This window comes from Labrus bergylta, chromosome 11 (genome assembly GCF_963930695.1).
Source record: "Labrus bergylta chromosome 11, fLabBer1.1, whole genome shotgun sequence".
Lineage (NCBI taxonomy): Eukaryota > Metazoa > Chordata > Actinopteri > Labriformes > Labridae > Labrus > Labrus bergylta.
Genome location: NC_089205.1, coordinates 19,845,679 through 19,872,973, shown reverse-complemented (window position 1 = coordinate 19,872,973; position 27,295 = coordinate 19,845,679). Strand labels below are relative to the sequence as shown.

The 27,295-nt window shown below is 38.8% G+C and overlaps 1 protein-coding gene across 1 annotated transcript in view; it reads right to left on the bottom strand.

Annotated features, from left to right (window-relative positions):
* Positions 1-27,295, bottom strand: part of plch1 (phospholipase C, eta 1) — a 50,310-nt gene that overhangs the window by 5,214 nt on the left and 17,801 nt on the right. The window contains exons 3-21 of the mRNA XM_020654316.3: positions 25,495-25,738; positions 24,963-25,092; positions 21,840-22,010; positions 21,156-21,249; positions 18,577-18,780; positions 17,035-17,155; positions 14,378-14,549; positions 12,134-12,241; positions 9,592-9,747; positions 8,793-8,855; positions 6,793-6,887; positions 5,528-5,625; positions 5,244-5,423; positions 4,283-4,390; positions 3,733-3,857; positions 3,471-3,555; positions 2,396-2,542; positions 1,905-1,984; positions 421-480 (exon numbers count right to left, since the gene is read on the bottom strand). Coding sequence (XP_020509972.2) covers positions 421-480; positions 1,905-1,984; positions 2,396-2,542; positions 3,471-3,555; positions 3,733-3,857; positions 4,283-4,390; positions 5,244-5,423; positions 5,528-5,625; positions 6,793-6,887; positions 8,793-8,855; positions 9,592-9,747; positions 12,134-12,241; positions 14,378-14,549; positions 17,035-17,155; positions 18,577-18,780; positions 21,156-21,249; positions 21,840-22,010; positions 24,963-25,092; positions 25,495-25,738 — 2,441 coding nt within the window. The remainder of the gene's footprint in view (positions 1-420; positions 481-1,904; positions 1,985-2,395; positions 2,543-3,470; positions 3,556-3,732; positions 3,858-4,282; positions 4,391-5,243; positions 5,424-5,527; positions 5,626-6,792; positions 6,888-8,792; positions 8,856-9,591; positions 9,748-12,133; positions 12,242-14,377; positions 14,550-17,034; positions 17,156-18,576; positions 18,781-21,155; positions 21,250-21,839; positions 22,011-24,962; positions 25,093-25,494; positions 25,739-27,295) is intronic.

Here is a 27,295-nt window from a genome sequence, read left to right as displayed (position 1 = left end):
TCAGACATGACAGTGGAAGAAAGAGGTGAATTGCTTAATTAATGTTTGATATGTTGTTATGTTGTGTTTGATGATCAGATATTCCATATACTGAGCTTAGTATACAGTTCATATAACAACAGCATGCTTTTACACATTTAACCCATAGAGGGCATGCTTACTCCTTAAATTTCTAGAATCATCTGTCTTCAAGGATTATGCATACATGCTTCTATAGGAAATTGTTCTTTCTTTGATTAAGTTAAACAACAGCAGAAGAGTACAATAGTTATGATTAAATATGACTTACAAAACAAACTCTATGAGTCATGACTTTAATTTCACACATAACAACTTCATTGTGGATGCGTCAGAACACACACTGCACTTTTGCAACATGCATTGCTTTTCATGCAGCACCACAAAGAGCCAACAGGATACCTTGTTAGATCCTAGAAAGTGCATTATGGTAAAGCTGGGGTTCAGGACTAGAGGGCTCCACTAGAAAGACAGAGGGTTGAAGGAGCTCAGCTTGGATGCTTTGATATGTTGAGAAGACACACTTTTCTTGGTTTACCTCCATCATTAAGTCTTAGGGCCTGATTTGCTAAAGGTTTGCGTGTCTTAAAACGTGTGCAAACTTGATACCACCAGCAAAAAATGTGCTATCTGATCTACTAATGGCGCGCAGTGAGGATTGTGTCTTTCATATGAGCAAAACAACACGCATTGTCCATTTAGTATGTTTGCCTTAATGAATATGCAATATGGGGCGTTTCTGCCCTAGCATGCAAAATACTGGGAGGAGAAAATGCAAAGAACTTAAGTTAGTACACGCATTGCGATTTACCAAGCCTGACAAAATTTGTGGTGATTGTGACTTTGTCTGTATTTAACACCTTTGAAAAGAACGTGCTAACCCAGGATACCAGTGTTACGCACAACAGGCTGCTGTTATTGAAGTTAGGAGGAGAGATAAACACAATCCAAGAAGGCATACAGATTGCGTTATTCCCCAAGCATTTTAATATGTTTGGAATGACAGCAGGAAACACACTGTCCCTGTCAAAATAAACAAATAAATAAATAAACACCATGATTAAACTATATTGTTACATATTTTTAGCTAACAAAACTGAACACAGCCTCTGCATTCTAAAGAATTTCAATATTGACATTTATTTCTTCCTATTTCCCTCATTTCGCAAACATTATATTTTAAACTGGGGATTTCCTTTTTCTCAAGTTTTTTTCTCAGGTCCCCCAGATCTCCCCCTCCGGTGCGCTCCTCTCCATAATGCGCATGTCTCCTCCCTCTACAGCCCGCTGCTGCTGCGCTTGGATGGGGGGACCTCACCACTGCTTGTACCCCCATCTTCGATACCTCTTGCCAGAGCATTTATATCCAATCAGACACAGCACTGGCCTGCTGTCTTGTGCGCAACAATGTGCCGAGTATCGCGCCTGAGCGCCACAAAGGAGACAGCTCGCACCTTCTGCGCAATGTATGACAATTCATCTTCAAAAGATGGAAGGAAGAAAATGCCGAGGTTTTCTTATAGCCAAATTTTCTTTTTGTAATATTCAGTTTTATCTGCTATAATTCGAAAATACTGTACGTTTAATGCCTCTTCCACTGATACCTATTTTGCGCTTGCAGTCCTCCTGCTTTCCGTCCAAACTCTCCATGACTTAAACCAGTAGAACACGCAAAAACCTAACTTAAATAGTGTCGCCTCCACAAAGTTTGCACCTGGTGTCATTCACGCAAATTTTCTTAGTAAATGCCCACTAACCAAACGTGCAATTTGTTGAAACGAACAGTACTCTTTAATTGGGATCTTAGTAAATCAGGCCCTTAGACAACAACAAAAGATACCTGCTGGGGAAATGCTAGAACAAATAACAGGCTATAAACCACTTACCTTCCCATAGACATCATGCACTGACACATGCACAAAGATGGAAGCCTCAGTCAGTCCCTCCAAGTAAACATGTCTGTAACCTGTTGTTAGGAATGCAGGAAAAAACCATGTGAGTTACAGAATGGGTGATTGAGTGAATCAAACAAAGATAGAAGCTTTCATCAGACTAGTGATTGTGTAGCAGTTGCACATTGCACAAGAAGTTAAGATACAACTCTGATGGATGTGGACATTAAAAGCAACAAATCTTATTCTAAACAAATCAAACAAAACATGGTTCACTGGACACAAAAAATATGCCCCAGAGCCAAAGCACCAGCCAACCTATGAGTAATATTATGTATTTAAGGTCAAGTTTGTCTATTTAGTTCATAAAGATTCTAACTGATATATATTTCCCATCTGAAATCATCTGAAATTAATGAAACATACACACAAGTTTTGTTTTTGTGTTTTTTGTAGACAAAGCTGAAAAGAATTTCTCTACAGACCAGGCATTAAGCTGCTGAAGGCAACTGTCCGTTGACCAATGAAGTCCCTTCCAATGGGGTCGTGGTCCCAGACAAGGAAACGCACCAGCGCTACTTCAGCCATGTGAAGTGTGAATGACAGAGTCTCCTCCCATACGGGATTAAAACCTGAAGAAAATTCAAACAAATGTAAATTATAACTGAAATGTTTCATCAATATGTCAATGAAGCAAATATAGAAATACTATCTTAATAATTTAACAAACAAAAAAAAAAACAGGAAAACGAGAGTTGGAAGTTTTGATGAGTCAAATGAAGTATTTCATGGTTAAATGCCCGGCACACTCATCTGATAATACTATTGAGCTCCCAGTGCTTAATAACCTTTCCTGAAGGGGACTTTTCCCCTCCCCCTGCTGCATGCCCTCATCAGTAAATACATGTAAAAGGTGACATAATCCTACCCCTTTGTTCTGTTTCCTTTATGCCTCTACTTAATTAATCTCACCGTTGAGCCAGGCACTGCTCCGCAGACCAAATTGAAAAAAGCTGTATCTGTGGCTCTGGCACAGCAACTTAATCCAGTTTTATTTTGGTCCAACTGAGTTCTCTGTTCTTTAGTTTATGTTATAAACATGAAATATGCATGTGTTATAAAGAGAGGGAAATGCACATGAACACTCCACAAACCATCATCATCAAGCTAAAATCAGTAATCTCTTCAAATTATCTATCGATATTGTCATTTTTAAATCTGCAATAACTGATCGTCACTGGCCACTTGGAGGCAGCAGAAACAAGTTATGAACACTAATTTGACATATCTGACATTTAGTAGTCAACTTTTTATTTTACCACATAGGCAACAGAAGTCTAACAATCATTCTATTATGATTTATTTTAGGTCTTGGTGAGTTTCTGAGTTCAATGTCTGGCTCTTTGGCCTTTTTTAAGTGTGAATGTTAACCAAAATCATTCAATTGCAAGCCAGACAGCAGAAAATTGAGCTAATAATTTATAATAAGTAATTTCCTTCAGTGGTTCAGTGTCTTCACAGATAAAGATATGGTTCAAAATTGAATTGTGTGTATCTGACCGTTGTCATCCACAACTCTTGTCTGTTCTTTGCAGCAATCAACTGGCAGGCCGATGATCTCCACTTCAACAAATGGATCAATAATCTGACAGAGGAGATAGAGCAAAAAAAAATCCTTATTATAATAATAATAATTTTGACAGTTGTACTTGAGAAATCAAAAAATCTGGGAGTGCTTTAGAGTGACAGTGCATGTCAGTGTGTGTGCAGGAGAGGAAAAGACAGATGGAGAATGTGAGCACACAGTTAAGTGTTTGGGTACCTCTCCTCGGTCCCCCAGCATGGAGTCTGGTGGTTTGGGCAGCTGCTGTCCACTAATGATCTTGAGAATGAGTTGCTTCTTGGGGTAAGCTGGAAGCGGGTCATCACAGAATGGGTTGAATGAGCCTGGAGGGAATGAAAGACAGCAGAGCAAGAACCTTGATTTATGTCATCACCCAATCCTTTAATCCAATCCTCTCTAAATGCTCTGTATGTTCCATGTATATTTATTTGCAACGGGTTGGATATCACAAATATACACGCATTTCTCTAACTGATAAGGCAACAATGATATGTGTAGCTGTAGTTGGAATTCACATCTACCAGAGGGTATCATGTTGTCTATGCTCTCAATTAGAATTACATCTCAAAAAGAAACATTATAAGCTACATGCCAGTACAACTATGAAAAATATTAAGATACCGCATGTCCACTCACCACAAGCAAACACCGATTTAATCATCAATTTGTATTTATAAGAAAAAAAAACATAGTTCGGATGCATGTACGTATATTTGTTTTTGTGCATGCATTCGGTCTGTTGCAGTACCTTTACACATGGGAGGGGGCTTGAGGACGTAGCCAATACCTCCATTCACCATGAACTTGGATCTGTTGAGCTGCATCATCCTGCCCTCTGTCTGGTAATTCAGAGCAACTAAAAGAGAAAAAATACATTGGAACAGTTATTTAATTGCCAGATATTAAAAAACCGCTAACCACATATGACCTTTATAATTTTACATCAGAAATGTGGTGTATTATAAATACACTGTGTTGCAGGATGATAAATAGTATGAGGCAAAAAACATATACAGGGGTTGCTTCGTTGCCCAATTTATCATTGTTTTTCTAATTTATCAAACGTTCCTCTTTTGATTTACTTTCATTTATTCATCAATCCAGTGTGTCCACACAACTTTGAAACCTTCATTAGGAAACAAATGAACAAGGAAACAAAAAACAGCGAAAAATATTGAGCTGCTTCAAAGTAAATCAAGTACAGAGATTGGCAATTGCCTGTGTTTTTCCTTTTTCCTTACTTATTTTCTTTATTTCTGTACCTTTTTTGACGGTTATTTAAGGGAAGCATTACACTGTATAGAACATGAAAGACAAAAGATGGGGCGGGTAGGGTTTTGTTGGATGAACTGATTTTCTGTACAGAAATATAAAAATTAGTTACAACTCTTTTTCGCTTCCTTTGTTTAATTAGACATTCATGTGTGCATCAGTAATCCTCACAAAGTCAGCTAAGGCTGTATAGTAGCCCTATTTGTGGACACTCATCTTGCCTCTGCACAGATCACCACAAACAACCTACACAAGGCGTAATGTGTAAATGAACTGTGCTGAAATCACCTACTTTATACTATAGGCAAACATGTGGTAAATATGTCAATTAATTTGTAGTGACAGTTATGTGGCTAAGGGCAGGGAACCTGGTTTTTGTCATTATAAGACAACCGTCGTGCAGGTCAAAAGCTCAGAGTGACAGACAGCCATCTTACCCAGCTGGCAGCCCACATTCCAGTAGAACTGGGGGTTGAAATTGGACGAATCGATGCGGTAGGCTGAGGGATAAATCCGTGACAGTTGCCTCTGGTTAAAAGCGAGGAACTGTTCTGCTTTGTGATTGACCAGGGATTGTGCTCTGGTCTCGCTGAATGACAAAACATCACCTGGAGTACCTGAAGAGAAACGTGGGTTAGGCATAAGAAATGTCTCAGGGGTAAAGAACGCCATGTGCCTTTTAGTTTGTGTGTGTTGGCGATTTTAAGCTTTTGTGTTTTACCTTCATTCAGACACTCCTGTGAGGCGACAGAGTTGGTGAACACCACCAGATTTGAAAGATCTCGACTCAGCTTCATCGTCTTCCTCTTCCTGCCACCCCTAAAACAAAGAAGGTCATTGAATTTACAAGGGGAGTAAAGAATAAAGAGAATAAAGAACACACATACTCGTATATCTTTTAAATATTTTTGAATGAAAGAAAGAAGGTAAGAGAGGAAAATCCATCAGCAGGTCAGCTTGCAAACTGAAGGGAAAAAATAAGGCAGAGCGCACATACATCTACAATCACACAGCCATGCATGCACAGTCTTGCACAAAAACAGTCACTCACATAGCTCAGAATTATGCTTATAGGAGTCTGCGCTGTGACACTTCCCAAAGACAACCATATGAATATGCAACCAGGAAGACAGTAGACTGGGAGAACAAAGGCACACAAATGCTTTGTATACAGAGAGTGACTTAAGGGAGGAAAACAACTGAATTTCTATCATTCTAGCTCAATGCTCACTCTCTAAAAAGAGGAGAAATGAGACATAGGCTGACAAGGAATATATGTAAGAAATAATAGTGAGAAATGCATCTGAGGGAAAAAAAATTCAATTAGATTGTGTTCCTCTTTATTGGTGATCCAGGTCAATGTCATTATAAAAGTGTGAACAGGGAAAAGCACATTGATTTGCAATAAGATGCCCTTTTATTTCTGACACTATTATGAGATGTTATGTGGAAATGATGTTAATCTAACTCCCAGAACTGCTGCAGTTGAGGCTTGCAATAAAGGACATTGAGGTGGAATTTTACCTTGCAGCTCATGAGGACATTTTTGTCAAGTACTTGATTTGAATATTTCCTACTTCTTGCTCTGATTCCTCAGCATAAATTAGCACTCTAATTCTACTAAAATTAGATCAACTATGTTTACTATGTTTTAAGTTACTTTTTTGATACGTATTGGATACACAAAACATATATCTCTATAATAACTGGGGATATTTAAACCGTCCCATAGAATAAAGATTTTTAATAAAACGGAAGAAGTCAAAAACTATCATACGTCCCATTTCTTGCTGTCAGAGCAGTTATTGGAAAGTCATTATTATTTTTTCTCACACATTAACATTTATGCATTCTGAAGAGGCTTTAGAAATGTGCATAGTGCTAGTCTTACACTGAACTGTTGAATAGCCTACTCTCAGTGGACACTATGAAATCTCTCAGTTGTAAGGGGTTGGCAATGTTGTGATGAAGCAGGTCAAAGGTCACCTGTTAAACTGTCCTCCAGCCTCCCTCCCGGACCGCTCCTGACCGTCCTCCTCCTTCTCTACGCTTTGACATGTCAGCCTGGATTTGGAGTGCCTCTGGACACACACATACACAGATAAACAGGAATATGTTAACACACCCATTTAAAATCACAATGAGGATTTCCATACAAGTTGAGAAGTCTGTTAAGTATTCGGCTTGGGTCTTTGTATTCAGTTAAAGTCCTGATAGATGTTATAAATACTCATCATACATGATACCGCCTACACACAAACCGAAGTTCTATTGGGCAATGGTGTTTGATAATGTTTCTATAGCACTGCAAGTGACACAGTATTGTTATTGTAGTAGCAGTTTGTGTGTGTGTGTGTGTGTGTGTGTGTGTGTGCATGTTGGTGGGTGTTCTAGCTGTCACATATATAATTATATTTAGTGCGCGTTTTTTCCCCCCAACATCTCTATCAGTGCTAAAGTGGAGTAACGAAGAGGATGAGGGTCACAGTAATTATAGGGTTTAGACTGCTTGCCAAGAGATTAAATGCACCCATGCATTCACACTTATATCCACACACACACACACACACACACACACACATACACACACGTGGGAGGCTGCACAATATGCAAAGAGGGACGCATAAAAGAATGCAGAGAAGATGTGAGCTGGTAAACAGAGAAGAGGTTGGAGGGAGTTAAAAAAAAGCTTGTGGATAGAGGACGACATTTAGAGCGGAAGATAATATATGTATGTAAAAACAAACACACACACACACACACACACACACACACACACACGCGCGCGCGCGCACACACACACAACATTGATACCCAAACCTATAATTCGGTTAAATTCGCTCTCTGAAGGAAAAACTCAGGGCTTAAAAAGTATCAAACTTAAGATCTGCATATCAGAGATATTCAAAATGCATACATTCACTGATCTGCATTTTCAAATAAGAAGATAAGCATAGCTATCTTAATTATGATTCTGCGGCCCACCAGGCTGAAAAGAAATGCAACGGCTGCTTTTTGAATGCATTTTTGATGTGTCACTTCATAGAAGATTTATCTATAAGAAGGGCTGTAAGGAGGCACATTTTCAACTTCCCAAGATGATGCTCATAAGTTAAACAGAAACAGAAACACTTGTGTTTCAACAAAACACTCAGTGACATGTTTAATGGCCTCCATAAGTACATGGTGATGCTCCTGGTCCTGTTTAACGCTCTCTAAATAGAAGGAATTCCAGCAAAATTCAAAGGTGACATGACCCTTTAAGTCGGTCAGGTGATCAGTCAATTATTCAGATTTCTGTGACATGCATGTATGGGATGTTGATATCCTCATCTGGTATCTGTCACATACATGTCATGGGCATCCTTACAACGATAGTCAGCTGAGCTTAGCATAAACACTAGAAACAACAGGAAAACGTTCGCCTTGCTTTCCAAAAGGAAAAAAATGTAACATATTTTTTGAAGTTGTATAATAAACAAAGTTTGAGCATGACAATCTGAGCTTATATCTGAGTTACTGTATGTACCTGACCATTTATTGGGCACCTATGGCTGCTTGTTTTTTGGATTTAATACAGTCCATCTCTGCATGTTACTGTTAAGGATGAAAACTCAACAATTAGCTCTTGTTGGATTCAGCTCAGATCATTATAAGATAATGATTTTGTCCTCAGTGTATACAGCCCACAAAATGAGTGATTTTCCCATTCAGTTTGACCTGCTGTTTTCTCTACAAGTGAAACACAGTGTTTTCTCTCTCAGGTTTTGTTGCACCATTGCTCGAAGTGATCAGTTAAAAGTGACAGGTAAATATATTGAAAAAAGACAATTAAATACTGTCTAATACACTTTTGTGTCGACAGAAGCTAACTTCTTGGGGTATTAAAGTTTTTCTATTCCATCCTGAATTTGAAATAACCAGTTTTTACAATTTTAGACCTCACACAAATAGAACTGGCATTGGGGGAAAATGCTGCCACCCACCTTCTGTTTGAGTGTTGTGATGAAGGATCTGCTCTGGGATTTCTTCAAAACTCCTTTTGAGCTCTAGAGACAAGGACAACACATTTAGAGAATCTTTATACACCTGTTTTTGTGTGCTCGAGTACATGCATTATTTGCGTAATGTGATCTAAATAACAACCACATTAGTACCCAGGAAGACACCCAGACCCTCAGGCTCAGTAGCCGGAGAGGCTGCAACTAGACATGAGCCAAAAAAGCACATCACACTCAAGATGAGAGAGGATGTTGGAAACAAAAAAAAATGAAGAAATTGAAAAAAAAGAGAATTAAAGTAAAAAAAACTCAGAGTGAATCAAAAAAGCTTTTGAAATAGAATGAGGTGAAGCAGAACAAAGCTGGAGCACAATAAAGAGACCGGGGAACCCTGCTGAAAAACACCCACTCCATTAAAATGGCTGTCAGGAAACAGAAGTTTCTATTAATAGCGCAAGAGGCATGCAGGGAAATTAAATATTAAGTAACACTGCAGACTTTTAGTTTCTCATCACTTTCCGTCTGTTTTGACATGCTCTCCATGAAACAACACCTTGCTGGGAACATTGCAGTCCCTTCAGAGTTGCCTGAGGAGGTGCTGGTTGACTGTGCATCTGTGTGGGTGTGTTTGACCTGCGGGGTGGTGCAGTAAAGTCTACTCCTTTATGTCCTCCATTTCTCTCCGTGACTAATACCATGGCCTAGTTTTCTTCCCGCCTGTTATGTCTTTGCTCTCCATTACTCAGCTCTGTATGCCGCTCTACACATTCCTTAAATACCCTACCTGTCGCAGGTTCTTCTGAAGGCCCTGGTGCGTAGCTCGGAGAAGCGCTCGGATGCTGAAGCTGTCCGTGTCTTCCTTATCTCCGATCCGAGACTCCTTTAACAGTGAGTCCAGTTTCTTCCTGATGTGAGACTCCACCTGGGGATTACCGTTGCCCTGCCAAAGGAGGAGTCATTAAGAAAGGGAAGGATAATATGAAGAGAGAATTCAAAGTAAAGTTGAAAGGCAGATTTTTTTTTTATATATATAATTATTTGTATTACCTTCATGCTTTCTATCAGTCATACTTACAAGTTTTTATCAACCAAAATAATACCATAACATTTAACTTAGTTACACTTTTCAAGAGTGAAATCAGGATCACATGAGATATTTACCTTTATATCCCAAGACACAACAGAGAAAACATAAAATAAAACAAAAAATATATATAATTAAAAAAATATAGAAACATGTACATTAATGTCCCATTCATACATGTCACACAAATCCCGTCCCTCGCATCCCACCCCCACCCTCACACACACACACACACACACACACACACACACACACGTCCTTGTTTTGTGTTCTCTACCGCCTTCCCCACCTCTCCTGCCAGCCATGTCACAGATTGTTTCATAGATTTTATAATGCTTCTTTGATACACTTCCATACGACATTGAATTGTTTAACCTTGTTGTCATCTTCAGATAAAGCCTTTTCTATAGTCAAATAATATCTCATCAATTCTTTCCAAGTATGAAGAGAAGGGGCCTCTTTGTTCTTCCAGTGTTTTAAAATCAGCTATTTATAAATGAGGGCAGAGAACAGAATCTGCCAGCCCAAAGGATAATGTATTTTTTTTGGCATTCTGGAAAATACACACTTCAGCCAAAATTGTTATTTTTGTTTGACATATAACAGACATCCATTCTTGAATCTCACTCCACACTTTGTTTACTTTAGTAGAAGACCAAAATGAGTGCATAAGGGTGTCAGGAGATCCACACTTCACACACTGATCAGAGGAGTTAGGATAAAACTTGTGGATTTTATCTCGGGTGTAATATATTCTTGTCATCAGTTTATATTGTATTAATCGCAGGTTTTCAGACCTTGACCTGTAGTCCAACCACTGTCACATTTTGGCACAATAGCAAGAACAGCAACCAAGGCAACATTTAAATATGTGCCATTTACAGGTAGGGGAAAATAAGTGTGGCTGCAGTTTTGTCAGCCCCCTTGCAAGCAATGAGAGGTAAAAAAAGAGTCCCCATTGCTATCGGAAAAAATGTTATATGTATACTCAATATGTACAAGACTACAAATTGCTTTTCTCTCTGGGTGTTTTAGCTGACGAAAATAATCAAGCAGTAGGTGGTAAGATAAACATTTAATGTGATCACATTGTCCAAAGGTAATTCATTCCATTCACTACTTTTTCTTTTCCTTAAATCTTCCAGTCGTTTATCAGTACAATGCTGAGGTATACTTTTAAATTTGATGTAGCATTACAACTTGTAAAACTGTATCTTTTGCTACAAAGGGGAAAATATATACATTTTCCACATCTTGTATAGTAAGGGTTATATCACACTATAACAGCATTGTTAGTGATGACTGCTGTGAAAGCACACTGCTTTAATGAGCTCAAAACAAAACCTCTCATCAGTGGAAACCTGCCACCACCCGTTTTAAAACAGCAATGATCATCCAAATTGGCATCTGCGTCTCCGTGCCTCCGGCTAAATGTAGGAGAATGATGCCATATTCGGTTACACAACGGAACCATCTGGAAAATAACGCAGTGTTTTCCCGGCTTTAAATGTGGGGAGAAGGACCCTGGCACTAGTCTATCACGACATAAATAAACAGGATTAAAATCGATTTGAAATATGAACAGGAGACAGTTCAGCAGTGATCTGCATAAACAAGCATTGACTAAAGATTTATATCTGCACCATTAAGCATTGAGTGCTCCTAAACATTACTGCAATGATGATCAGTAAAACTTTACAAGCAGCAACATTACCCCCCAATTAGTGCAGTCATTACTTTGAGCACAACGTCATTAAGATCCCATTATACAACTTCTGTTTGTGGTGCCTGTATGTGGAGGAGGAGGTTTGATTCGCCAACATGAATACATTTTTGTCTTATATAATATTCTTGCGACCTTGTTTTTTTTTCAGCTGATTGTTTATGAAATATTTTCATTCTAGCAAGAAATTGTTTTGATTGATTGGATGAGTCCTAAAATCAATCATCATCACCGTTGTCGGCCAGGTTCTCTTCTGGTTTTAATGGCATGATCCTTTAAAGACTGTTCTAGCTCTAAAAATCTGTATTACTTGCCTTGCCTTGCCTTGCCTTAAATGTTGATATTAATCCATATTTTAATTGTGTTCTACAAGTTATTTGTTGTGTCTTTCTGCGTTTTGAAAATCTGCTCTTGATTCATTTTTCACAGAAGGTTTCATGAATAGTTTGTCAGATTGATTGATTGGATGATTGATCTTACACATCATGTTTATAGCTACAGCACTCTGCTCTGTCTTACATTACTGCTCTTCAGCTTGAAGTCGTCCTCAATTTCATCGGCGCTGTCATCATCAGACACCTCTCCCTCCTCAGCGTCCGCAGAAAGATATGCAGGCAGACGCTTCCCCTGGAAAGTGAGAGGACAGACAGAGAGACGGGAGGGGAGTGACAATCAGAACTTTGACCCATGCATATGTCTTTACTTTAGCACAAATCCTCGCTCATTTATTTGAACGCCCACACAGGTTGCACCTCTAAGAATCTGTTTTTACTCTGGCATTCACGAACAAACACACACACACACACACAAAAATGCACACGTTAAGAGTACTCTCTTTCAAAATCTGTTATGTTTCTCCAACTGGTATTTATAGCCAGAGGGAAAGCCATTAATGTCACATAACAGGGAACAAAACACACATTCCTGCACGCACAAGTACACACACATAAATAGTACAATCAGCTGCTCTGAGAAGCTCCCTGAGCAGCTCTTTCTGCAGAGTGGAAGCCCATTAGTGAGCCATTCCGAAGGTGCGAGTGGGAGTCAAGATTCTTCCGAGCATCTTCTTCCAAAGACTCTCATCACTGGCTGATATCACCGCCCTTGTTTTAGCCACTGCCACAAGGAGCCTTTTCTCTCTCTGCCTCGTATCTGTAACTGCCACAAAATTCCTTTTTCTTTATTGTCTTATGACTCATTGCTCTCACTTTCCATGGGGTGGGGGGTGGGGGGGGGGGGGGGGGATTGAGAGAGGTGAAAGGTTCTCCAATAAGGGCAGGAGAGGAGGTCGGGGAGAGATGGAGGAAAATAGTTAGATAGGACTAAAGGGCTTTACAGAAAATCAATAATGCTTGGTCACTTTTCAGACCTGTGGCTGGAGATGGACAAAGCCACAGCTCGTTTTTTGCAGGGAACAAAAGAGGCTTTCTTCACAAAACAGATAAAGTCCATTTTATCTGGTTCCTATAAAAAGAATCCAATAAATGCTGAAAGCTTTTGCTCGTCCAGATGCTCTCTCTGTGTCTGTGAGAATGGCCCCGCCCGGGCTGTTGGGTAAAGATCTTTGGGGACTGAGGCTGTCACAGTCAGGGCCGATATTTCATAATCAAAGAGAAGATGTTAAGTTTCCATTCTTTCTAGGATGATCATATCAGTCATGTTTCAAAAGTACGTGTCTCTGGACACATTTTCCTACAGTAAGAACTGTAAAGAGATGAGTAGAGGCCAGACAAGTTGTACATTTTAAAAGGTAATTAACTGTAAAGGGGGCCTTTGTGTTATTGGTCACCTCTGTGGCTACATTTTGGTAAACTCTTAATTAAGGTCAGAAAAGCTCAATTTATAGGTTGACCTTTTTGTTTGGTCGAAATAGGATTAAAAATGTCACCCTTTTGCCTTGAGGTTGTGTTTAACTTGCCAATTTGCCATAAATGGAGCATTGGTCTGAGTCACAATAAGCACTGTTAGAGTTACAGTACAGACAGAAGAAGAGCTTATTAAAAACTAAAAAAACAGAATATAATATGATAATAGGATATTTGGGGTTTAAGGAGTTGTTTTCCTTAAACCAAACAGAGAGCATATGGGAACAGATGGCGTCTCAAAGACTCCAACCAGCTTCAACTTTCTTAAGATCATTTCTAAAATATGTTACCAATTCAAGGGATTCTCCTAAAAATAGGAAAAGTTATAAAATATCAAGCTTCAACTATTAATAATGTAGTTTAGGGCTGTTAAATACTGACATCAAGTGGAATATTAAAACATTAGCAGGAGGAGAGCTCCAGTCTCGCATCCAGTAACTTTGGAGCAACTCATCGGTCTGAATGTTGGCCCAGGGAGTTCTGAGGACAGAACATGCGCACCGTCAGGAGACACTCCATTTCAAGTGAATGAAAAGTTGAATTATTTATTATCAATCATCCACAGAAGAGTGTCACAGTGAGCCTCTCTGTTTAAAGATTCGAATTAGAATCAGAAGGACCATGATAATGGTGATGGAACATGTTTCAGACTGAGATATTAAAAGTGAATGATACATAGTTTTTATTTGAATCTGATTTTACTGTTGATGTTGATCTTGTTTTTGTTGTCTTCTGTGTGTCCCTGCTGCAAAATAAATTTCCACTTGTGGGACAATGAAGAGAATCTGAATCCGAACATATGATGCAGATGCTTGTATTTAAAACCGCCCTAATGCACTGGGGATATTCCAATATTTTTTTTTATATATATATGAACCGTGTTAAAAGATTTCCTTACTTTGATGAGAATCTTGCCCTGCAGGCTGTGAGGACTGGGTAAGGTTTTGGATTCTCTGCTCAGTACGTCTCCCACATTCAGTTTGTCTCCGAAGATTTCTCTCAGGTACTGAGCAATCTTCTTCTGCTGCTGGATGCTGCAGTGGTTCTCTATGGACAGGATTACTGGGTACCTGGAGACAGAAAACAGGGAAAAAACATTCTCAGCATTTGATATTTTTCTTCAAAATCTGTCAATATTTAGAAAATGTGTCCTGGAGCAGTAAATCATCTCCATTTTTAACCAAACACCCACAAGAACGGTAAAAAGGTAAAGGATAAAAAACACACTTTGTTGGATAGGTGTGTGACGTGATTGTTTGTGTATGTTTTCATTTAGAAAAGGTGAAATAACTTGTGGCCACACAGCAGCACAGCTCAAAGGTCAGGTTTGTCTGACTGACAGCTCTCCCTCAAGGGAAGCAGCCACGCTCTCAGCTCCACCTCTGATCCCCAGAAATACACACATGTACAAAAAAAAAGACTCGCAAACACACACTCACACAAGTGGCTCTTCTGCCAAAGACAAAAAGAGACAAGAGACAGAGAAACATCCAGAGCCGTTTTATTTCGACACACAGACTGTGACGAGCAGGAGCCTCTCTCAGGTGAAACTGTGTGGCAGCTCAATGAGCTGTGAAATGTGTGTCTTTAATGAGTCAATTTGTGTGTGTGTGTTCTCTGTGTGTTTATGTGTGAGAAAGCAGAGATTTCCTTGCAATACAAACCAGGGCCCATAAATCATATTAACAGGTGGCACTGATGATAAAATATCAAGTAAATGGAAAAGGTGAAACAGCAGAGTGAATGAAGAGAGAGAGAGAGAGAGAGAGAGAGAGAGAGAGAGAGAGAGAGAGACAGAGAGAACACTGGATGTTAAATGTATTCATCTGTACTCACTGTCAGCTGTTAGGGGGGTTAATTAATTATAACTGTGGTATGAGTTCATTTGAAATATAACAGTATTCCTTCATTAGTTTATAGAGAGGAGCTTCTAGCCATTACTCTTCAGTAAATGTGCACATTGTCATTGGTGTATTAATTTAAGAAATATGTTTTTTTATTTAACTCACAGAGAAATTCAAATGACTTAAACTCTTGGTTGACTTAATTATTGAGAAAAACTATTGAAAAACAAAACCTTTTATAAAGGAGAACTATTGTGAAAAATCCACTTTTACAGTGTTTTTGAACACATATTTGGGTAACCTGAGTGGCAACTGACCCACAAAATGTGAAATAAATCCATCCAGTCCTTTGTTTGTGGTCTGCACAAGTCTTACAACACCGAGAAAAGTGCTCCTTTTTAAATTTGCTCAGTTTGTGATGTCACAAGCTAGATTCTGGTAAAAAAAAAATACTCTACCCTCCCCTGATACCTGTCGAGGTGCCCTTGAGCAAGGCACCGAACCCCAACTGCTCTGGTGTGCTCTCTGCTTACGTAGCAGCTTGTGGCAGCCCCACTCTGACATCTCTCCACCATTGCATGTCCACAGGTCCTGTTTGTGCATGCATGTGATTCGGGCCTATGTGTGTGAGAAGCATGTCCCTATATATAACAGTGTAAACCCGAATTTCCCTCAGGGATTAATAAAGGATATCAAAAAATATATATATATATTTGGGACTACGGGGCTCATGCTAAAATAAGATTAGCACTGCAGATTCTAGCCGTACCTTGTTATGGGCAGAAATAAATTGTGTCATTCTGATCACATAACTCTTTGCATGAAAGAAATGTTATTCAGATACAACAGCAGTCAGAGATTACGTGCTCTGTATTGAAAGAATTAACTAGCAGTTGGTGAATGGAAAATAAGTTACATAAGAGATGGACCACCTTAATCATTTAGTGAAATTGCTAACAAGCCAATGCCTTATGTAGTCACGCTTCTAATTACTTACATATGTTGAATCTTCTCCTCCAATACAGTCTTCTACCTCTAAGTAAAGAAATGGTTTTATAAAACAGACCGTAATCGTGAGGAGCTGCAATCGATGTCAAAGCAAGTAACCGTACCAGCAGGAAGCTGCATCTTTCCGCACTTTGTTTTGGTATTGCTGGACCCAGCAGAGACAAACAGTTGCTCCTCAGGGAGCCAGAGGAAACGCTGCTAAACAGATGGCCCAGTAATAGGTGCTAATTACTGCCAGCAATCTCTATGCTCCGTGATAAACACAAACCTGGCTGTCTAAATGTTGCAACTTCCTTGTCAAACCTTGTGGAGGAAACCTTCCATCAAATTCATTTATAGGCATTTCATGATAGCAGCTTGAGTTTCAGGCTTAATTTTATGAGAAAAGATGTTTAAAAGGGAGCTAACACTTCATCAAAGTGGTCCAAAAAGACATCTACACATAAGAGGACAATAAACAATCGGTATTACAATCCTGTTTCAGTCACATTTTTATGTGTGAGTAAACCGAAAGAGAAATAAATAAAATGTCATTTCTGTTTGGCATTCTGGGCCATTTTCTCACCACACAATTCCTTTGGGATAATGGAAGTGTCTTGTTTCCATAAAATGTCACAAACAATCGCATGAAATCCCCCACCCCCCAAACACACACACACACACACACACACACACGCGTGCGCTATGGAGAGCATCGACTCACTGGTTATTTATGAAGGCATATTTATTGATGGTCTCGATGACAAACTTGAAAGGGATCTTGGAGGTCAGAGTGTAGCCGTGTTGGACCATCGGCTCCCCTTCAGGACCGTCCCAGCAGTCCACTGCAGGGAAACACAGAGGAGATATGGCATGAATAAAACACTGCACGCTGTTCCTGCTCTGACAGACATTTCTCACTGTTAGCCTCTAATCTTTAAAAATATAGCAGAGTTTTAATTTACTCTTATGTATGATGAGCTATTTCCCACTTATAATAATAATAATAGATTTTATTTATAAGCGCTTTTCAAAAACTCAAAGACACTGTACAATAGAAAAAAAAATCACACAAATCATAAAGATAACAACAATAAAGATAAACTACAGAAAACAGAAAATAGAACACAATCATACATTAAAGGCTTGTTAAAACTTGTTATAAAGCTTGTTGTAAACCCATCTTTACAGAGCTGCTTTTAAGTGCTAATGTCGCTGTTTTTACCATTGTTTTAATGTGCTTTGCCTTTTAAATTGACTTTGTCATCTTTTACTGTGACTCTGCTAAGTGTCTGAGTATTTTGAAAAGCACAATATAAACAAAATGCATGATTTTGACTTATTATTATTCAAAATTGTCTTAAAAATGTCCTACTGGTATTAAAGTATTCTGGGACACAATAAAGTGTTAATAAAAGCCATGTGTTAGAAAGATTATGCTTCATTGTTGTATCTGTTAGTGTTGCTGCTGCTGTGGTGCTGTTTTAATTTCATTCTCAAACAAGCAGAATTAGTTTGGGATATTATACAAAAAGAAAAGGATTTATTTTATTCAAGCAGTCGACATCCATGAAGTTGTGGTTTAATATCAAAGCGATATCATTGAATATATGGACTTGAGCTTGTATAAATGGACTTGAGCTTGTATCGCGCTTTTCTAGCTCTCTAGCTTTTAAACTGCAGGTCACACACACACACACACACACACACACACACTGCTATGTTAAGGAGCCCTTTATTATCAGCCAATCCCATTCATGCACATTTATACACCGCAGACAAAGCAGCGGGAGCAACTTGGGGTTAAGTGTCTTGACCAAGGACACATCAGACATGGCTGCAGCAGCGGGGGATTGAACCCCCGACCGGTTGAGAGATGATTGACTCTACCACTGAGCCACAGCCGCCCCATATATACATATACTGTATGACGAAAGAGAGATTCCTTGAAATGTGAAGAAATTATCAAATAAAGCTTGTCCAGTTAAAACAGGCTTCTCACAGCACACATTATTGCTTATCTTAATATGAAAAGCAAAGGTGTTTCTAATTATAATAATGAGGGCTCAGTTTAATTGTCACAGTCCCCAGTGAGCCTTGACGGTGTGACAGTACACAGCATGCACCAACTGCAGGATACTCGAACTAAAGCAGCTGAATGCTACTCACTTGTAATTGATTTGATTATTTACACCTGTGTGTTTCCTGCTCTGCAATGTCAGTCTTTTTGTGGATACAAAGTAGATGAAAGTAGATGCACCCTTACCTTCGACACAGCGGCATCCAGACTGCAGCACCCAGGCGTACATGTCAGTCTTCGAGTGGGAGAGGAGCTGGTCTCCCGTCAGATACGTGTTGTGAGAGGAGGCGATGAAGTAGTTCGACAGAGGCTGATCCATATCCTGATTCACCTCATGGTGCAGGGGGTTGAAGATGTCACATGTTGGACTGCGCATGAAACTTGTAAAACCTGCACATTAAAAGAAAATTTAAAAAATAAAACCCTGAAGGCGTTACAGGAGTATGTGAACATGATTGAATGGTAGAACCCTTTAATGGTTTATGTGAAAACAGCACAGAAGGTTGACCTTTTGGTTGGATTGCCTTGAATCCCATCAACTTTGATTAAGCCCTATCTGCTTATGAGTAGGATATCTGAGTATTTAATGGAAGGTCTTGCAATACAAATACAGAAATTCTATTAAGCTGTATATACATTAATGGTGCAGAGAGGATGGATTTTAATCACACTGGGTATCTGCTGACCAGTTTGTTTTTGAGCACCTACAGCGAGTCAAATGTGTCTCATCCTTGTAAATTCACAACATCCTGTACATGTATAGTTCTTTAAGTAAATCCTGCTGACTTTGATGATTCTCATACTATTGCAGATTCTGACATTGAAGATTTTTTTTTTTTTTTAAAAGGCCTTCTTTTTTATGGCAAGTAGGCTTCTTTCAAAACTAATAACATTAGCCCATTAGCCTCAGCTGAACATTGGGCTCAATGCAAAATAGCTTTTAAAAGCAAGCTAACAACTAAAGTAAGATGGTGAAATCAGTAATCTACCTTGCTTGATATCAGCATGTTAGCATTTCTATAGTGAGCATGTTAGCAGGTGGCTTAACCCGCAGTTGTGCTTTAGTACAAACAGTGCAAGTTCATTAGCACATAGAATGATATTAAATTGGACAATTCAATGCAAAATAAATTGTGAAACACAAACTAGTACAATAAGTATTTCATGCCTGCTCCAGATTTAAAGCAACCAATGTTGCTTTGGAACAAAAAAACAAAAGGTTTCCATTTGCAGCAACTAGATCATATTGTGCCCCTTATAACAGCTTCTAACAGTGACATCCACAAAATCTCTCTTTTTGAGTGGGTTGATCTCCAGGAAGAAAAAGGCAAAGGAGGACAGACAGGAATACTCAAGCCAGAGTCAAGAGGTTTGAAACCACCCTACTGGTGGATACACTTCACACAGCCAACTTTATTTCGGTGCGACAGCATGAAGGGGGACTGAGGGGGACGAAAAGCATCCTTTCATCCAGAGGAGGGGGCGAAAATGAGACAGGAATACGGAGAGCGGGAGATAAGCCAAAGAGGAATAGGAAGCAGGCAGTGAATTTTGAAAGGGAGACTGTGAAGGCAAAATGGAAAAATGTGATGTAAATATTGGAAAGATTTCTTGTCATGGGAAGTAGGTAATGATATTGGACATGCAATCTCATCTTGGTGCTATACCACCTGAATCCAGATTTCTACAGTATGCTGTGTGAAATGAATCTTTGTAAGAATTAGACTGGATACCTTATAAAGTCACACATGCATAAAATACCAAATACTGAAGGAAACTGTGCATCACACTATAAAACCATTTCTTTATGTGACTATTTTTACATTCTCATCCGGTTGAATGTATGTTTCAACGCCCACATTTAATGCGTGCAGGGTTAGACATCAGACATACTGGTGTGATCAGTCAGACCTTCATGCTTCCAACAACAAGATTAGTCTCACCCCTCCTCCTCTCCCTCTCCTCTCCTCTCCCCATACTCATTTTGCTCTTTTTCCAACCCTCATTCTGACTTTCCAGTGTTTTTCCCTATGGCTATTCCCCTCCATCCTAAATGCTTTCGATTGGTTAATCTCACAGTTACTCTTCATAACATTTGGTATAATCTAATAAAACACTCCATCATAAACATTTCTCAATGCAATCGGTCTGAAATGTTCAACGTCATTATTCTGTCTTTTCAGTCAGACATTCAGGACGGGCTTTCACAGTAAAACAGAGTTGATATAAATGCCAATTAAATCCGAAAATTCTGTATTAAATCTGAAAAGAATGCAGATAGAATCGTTATAACTTGCCCTTTAAATAACAGATATTCCTGGATCTTCCCTAAATTGTGAGATTTGGGAAATTGGTGGAAGACTCCTCCTTTTCTTTTATACTTGCACAGCCCGACAAAACCCAAAAAGATAATGAACAGATTGTCAAAATTGACGTTTGTTTGTATCTTTTTTTTTTGTGTTTTGCAAGTGTTCCAAAAACCCAGGCTAAAACGGTTGAACTTCTTTACAAAAACAACCCTACTTTTGATAAACAGCCTAACAGATCATCCAATTCCACACAGCAATTATCATTCAGTGCTAAACAGGATGAAAATAAAGCATGTGTTATGTGCACAAGCTTATGTCCCACAACCATAAGCCTCCCAAAAAAATCATTATGACATAAATTCTATTCATCTAGATTTTAGAGGCAAAGTCAAAAATTAACCTACTTAAAAATTAATTAGTTAAGCTGAAAAGAGAAAAGAAATAGGAGAAAATTACCTTCTATCCCCATGACACCTCTCTGTTTATATTCATCAGACATCTCAAACTTGTCGATGATCTCTACGACATATTCTGGAGTCGCATTGGACATCTGTAAAGAAAAAGATGAGCAGAGTACATTAGCAGAGTGCATTATTCCCATCATGAATGCTAATTAAGTCACAATAATTTCCCATTACTGTAACACATTTGTGTTGCTATTTAATTAATAGTCAACCATGTCGAACAGGCATGTCCCAGAACAGTATAAATGATTAGCATGGCAGGCTTGAGACAGTAAACACAGCATGGTAAAAAAAAAAAAAAAGAAATGACAGCATTGTTGTGTGGGAGAGAAAAGAGTGTCAGAAACACAAAGAAAGATGCTGCAAGAAAAATAGTAGCAAAGAAAAAACTGTAAAGAACAAGAAAGGGGCTCCCAGAAGGAAAACCAATTTCAGGAGTGATAGATTGTCTTAGTGGAGCAGATTCCTCTGGAGAAACGGAGGAGGCAGACAGAGTTGCATGATGTTAGACTAAAGAGAATAAAATCAATCTCTGTACAGAGGCTGCATCTCAAATTGAAACGGTCGATTTCAAACTAAGTATTTTTGACAGCTCCTCATAAAAAGTTCCAGCTACGAATGTTAAGAGAAAAAACATTTTTATGAAATCTACCCTGAGACCAGTGTGACATCTGACCTTCTGCTCGTTGCGCAGCAAGTTGGCCAGCTCCTCGGCTGTGAGATGGTCCTTCCTGTCGCTGTACGCCATCATCAACAGAAACAGGTCTCGTCTCATCGACATCATCCTGTAGAAGACGGAGAACTCCTCATATGTCAGCGTGCCCTGCTGGTCGTCTGTATCTGCCTCCTGTGAGGGCAAGGGAGTCACATGTCAACCATGGATACATCTTACACTAGTATATTTGGAGGGTAAGACAGCATTAGTGAATTCTATACAAACTCGGTTTGCAGTGTCATGTACTGGTATGTTATCTGACACAGAAAACAGAAAGTGCTGAAGTAGCTTAAATTACTTATAAGGACTTCTCTAAGGTGTACTTTTTGGGGTTTGTATGCCTTTATTATTTAGAGATTGAAAGAGGATAGAGTCAGAAACTGGGGAGAGCCTATGTTGATGTGTGTGCGCACTAACTGCCAGGCTACCGGCGCCCCTAAAATTGGTCTTGAAACTATTTTTCATATGTAGAATACATGATATGAATACTGACTATAAGTGGACTTTTAATAATTATAAAGATTCCTCGACGAATATTTTCGATGAACAAATATTTGTGTATAAGTGTGCTTGATGAATGATCTGACACAGTAAAAAATAACACTATCAATGACAACAGTAACTTTATAAAAATACAAATAAATAGAAATAATGTATTTTGAAAAGACTACCAGATATAAATATACGGTAAATTATAACCAGCAATTCCAACAAAGAACTTTAAATAACGCACATGAATAAAAAAAAATAACCCGACATGCAACATGCTTTGTTCAGGAGCACAATGTGTAAGCAAAGGATTGGCTGATGGCATGGGTGCTGTTACTGTTTAAGCTGGAGTTTAAGGTGACTAGTTGACACTTTGCTGAATTCTCCCTTACCTGGAGATCATTTACACCTCCTCACTCAAAAGATGATATAAAAAAAGAAAACATATCAAACAAAGTGTCCAGTTCAGACTTTTGTATTGCCACCAAAATCTCAGGAAAACAATTTTAAGCCGGAAGAATGAACTGATGCTTGATGGCAATTCGCTCTGATAATCTGGTTACAATGTACTGCCCCAAACTAATGATTACTGTGATGTGACAATGTGTGTGTGATGTGACAGTATCAGCCCTTCCTATCTATCAGTCACTGCAAACAGCCTACAATCAGAAGATGTATAATGAGTCATGAATGTGTTCACAGGAGAAACAGCTGTGCACGTGTTTCTGCAAACTGTCTTTTCTTTTTATCTCCATCTCCTGTCGTGTTACTTTCACACTGATACAAAAAAAGAAATCACACCAGCAAGCACACACACTGTCCTAACACAGAAAAACACTACCTGATTTTTTCCTGTCCTAACCTCTTATCTGACTTCAAGTTGCCTGAGGATACACGCAGCGAGGCTCAATGTGTTTTCTCCCCCCCCTCTGTCTGTTCGCTGGGATCCCTCATCTCATATTACCTGAATCTCACGGGGGCCCATTCCACTCCACACTGAATCTAATAATACCAGCTAATGCTTCCATCACAGTCCCGTAATGAGCCCGCTGTGTTCAACAGGAACGTGCTCAAAGACAGAATGTACACACAACCAGCCGAGTAAATCACTGTGATGGACTTGATCAGAAACGCATGGACATAAAACAAAGATATTCAGGACAAGCTGTTCAGGCTCCCACACTGCTGTCTGCCAATGCTTCAATGGAAAAAGATGAATTACTGAAGTTTCCTTCTTATCTGAACCTAAAGAGTAGATTATGTTGCAAAAGTTCAGGTCATCCCATTTGGGAAAGACACACTTTGAAATCAACTACTTTGTTTGGATAGTTTCTGAAATAGAAGGAACATACTTAGAAGGAGTTTAAGGAATAGATTTCTGTGTCTGAGAAAACATGATTGGAGGAGAGTGTGGGACAAACCTGATGCCTCTGTATATGCATCGCCTGCTCTACCAACTGAGGTAAATCGGCAACCCAAGGAGCATGTTCTAAAAGGCAAAAGTAGTATTTCATCAAAGCTATATTATATTACGTTTTCTCTATGACTTGTAATTGTCGAACGTCTCCTGTGTTACATTGAACAAATACATTTTGTTCATGAAAACCAAACAAAGAATTGTATAATATCTCTTCCTCTCCTTCTTTCAGGAGTGAATTTGTATTTCATAGGTTACATATGTTTTCATAAAACCTTTCAATCACGAGGAAAACTGGTCCACTTTGGAATATTGGAACAATTGTTTTTAGTATTATTGTAAGGATTTAACAACGCAAAATGTGATGCTAGACGCCTCTTTCTCCCAACCCTTCAAATACAAATCAATTTAGGAAAATGCATTCTAGTTCAAACTTCAGCTTCAATTATACATTTTTTAACTCGACTTTACCCAGCATAAACCACAATCACACTAAAGTTTTAAATACTTTTGGAACTCTCATTGATACTGCCTTTGTCTACAGTTTCTGAGCCATTTCCTCCCCTGCCCACCAACCCATATTACCCAACCAGACAAATTTCTTTCCACACCTGCTACCCATAAGCCCTTTCTGCACTGTCCACATACTCTGAGGTGAGTATTTACCCTTTCCAAGATTGTTTTTGCAGCCTTGTTGCAGAGGTTTTGCAGCTGTGGTTTGCTCTGCTTTTCTTACATGACCTTGTCCATTTAGGATTGGCTATCAGACTTCCTTACCGAAATTTAACTCATTATTTTGGATGTTTGTAGTGAAAACATAATAGAAGAAAGCAAATATGTGGGATAATGATATCAGCGTTTTAAAAAGTATTTTGTTACTGTACATTATAACACACATTTAAAAAGTTTTGGCATTACTCAAAAAGACTTCTGTTTTAAATATTGACGCAGTCCTCTCCTTACACGACTTCATCTTTTCCTAAAAGTGTCTCTCTCACGTAATAGCATGAAATATTCCTCGCACACTAATCAATGCACATAGAAATAAAAAATGCAACATTAATATGACATCATTGATGTTTAATATTTATGCAAATGAAGTGTTTGGTTAAAGGGAAATCAAACCAATGAGAGCAATCTGTTGTACATGGAAATGTATAACATGAATGTGTTCTCACCTGAAACATCTGCTTGACCTTCCTGCGCGGTAGATTGACATTCAGTTTGTGGAGAAGTTGGTAGATCTCTTCAATGTTCAGGAGACCATCTCCATTCTTGTCAGCCTCCTCAAATGTCTGCTTCAGCCACGTCGCACACACGTTAAGGAGAATGAGATTGTTTATTCCACTGCTTTCTCTCCAGTATTCCACCTCCATAAAGTATTAAATTAAGATAAGTGCTTTGATTTTAGCCTATGAGTTGACATAAACCCTTTAGAATCTCTAAAAGCACTGGTCTGATGGTGGATGGTGTAGACCTTCAGTACTACCGCATATTGTTTGGAAAGCGCTTTTGATTGGCTGTAAGGTTTTTTAGAGGAAAAAAAACATCCAACTCATATTTAACGAAGCACTCCTAAGTTATAGAAAATTATACAGAAACACAAAATGGTCTTCTTTCTATGAAATTTTGTTTGATCAGGATGAGGCATGCGTTTCACCCGTCAGCGACGATTAATGTGAGGCTTTGTCTTTCCCCTTGAAAGGATATTGGTCGTGTGTTCGCTGCCGTTTGGCCAGCGAGTCCTCATCACTGATCCCGGCCATCAGATAGCGCAGGCCAGTGATCCAGGTTCTGGCTTCTTCAGCATTTGTTGTCACCAGGTCGAGGGACTCCATGTGGTTTCCATGGTAAATGGTGAAACAGCAGGCCGGGTCAAAGCTGCCGTCGGCATGCCGGTGGAAGATGTCTGATTGGCCGCCCTCTGTCACTTTGTACAGCGAATCAATGGTGACTGACGAGGGGAGGTAAGGGAGAGGAAAAGAACAGTTTAGGTTTTTTGGGGTGAAATGACTAATTTTACCAAAGATGCTAAACTGTTACACTTTTATGTACAGTTTTTCATATAATGAATACTCATAGAAACACAGGCTTATATGTAAGAAGTGGACTCAGCTATTGTGACGTCACCCAGCGTGGTCACACTTTTTTTTTTAAAGTCTCAAGTTTAGCTTGTTTTTTTTTTTTTGTTTTTTTTTTAAGGTTTATCTATTTTTTGCCAGAAGTGAAGGTGATCAAGTCTTCAGCCAGGACCAATGGTTTGGGGCTGAGTGCTATAGTGAGGGTAAAGAAGATGGAAAGTATTGAGAATCTCACTTTTAAAAAGTTGGTATTGGTATTTTCCCACAATTTGCTGACAAACATTAAAACAAATCTGTTCTCCCCTTTAATACATCACCAATGTGCATATTGATTTTTCTATTCACTATTGTGCTCGAGCCGACTTATCGACAAGGCACTTAACATTAAAACTGGAATAACAAGCAATCAAAACCAATAATACAAGCCAAAATACCAAACAAGCACACAGCTTTTGAAAAATAACCAACACCAAGTTAGTTTTCTTTGTTAGTAGGGAGAAACAGTGCATAGTAAACTGAATGGTCCGCCTATATTTTTACAAATATACTCAAATGATATAATAATAAGACTAGTGCCCATTATAAATGGATGTTTTCCCTAGAACACCCTTTATTATATGAAGTGTTTAAACAATTCATTAAATTATTGTTTTATTCAATGAATTACCTTCATAACAAAGATTACTTGACCATAATCCATTCCAAACATATTTTTCTAAATAACACTCAGTTCTCACATCCCTTTACATAATCTCATCTCTGGAATTCTGCTTCAACAGAGAGAAAACATTACGGGGGTCTTATTTGGATCCTGCTGTTCAGACAGATAACACACACCACACAAGCACCGATCACATGCACATGCACACACACACATTGTAAGAAAGAATTGGGCAGCTGCTGTGTTTCTCTTAATCATTTCAATGGAGCGGATCAAAAAGGCTTATCTAATGCACACACACATACACACATACAAACACAAACACACAAGCTGCCATATTTACATATGCAGGAGCAGGACCACCAACCTACTGAGGCACAGATGTATGCCGCAGTAGGTTGATATATTAAGCCAGAACAGAAAAAAAAAAAAAAAAAAAAAGTGACACTGATGGTTGAGTGGGCCCTGAAATATTTTGCTTATAATCCCCTCAGAGACAGAGCAATGAGGCTGCCTACAATTTTAGAAATTCAAGAGTCTTTCCAGTTAAAATAAGCAAATAGACCAAAAGGCTATCTACAAAGTGCTTTTTAACATGAGACCCAATACAAAAATAAAAAGGAACATTTGTATATTATAATTCCAGCTTTTTCTTAATTTTGTTTCTTTTTTGCCGCTGTTTCTAGTAGTTGTGATTGCTCTGCACTTGCACACATCATTGTATATTTATACCATCTTTATTTCTTTATATGCTGGTAGTCAGAAATTC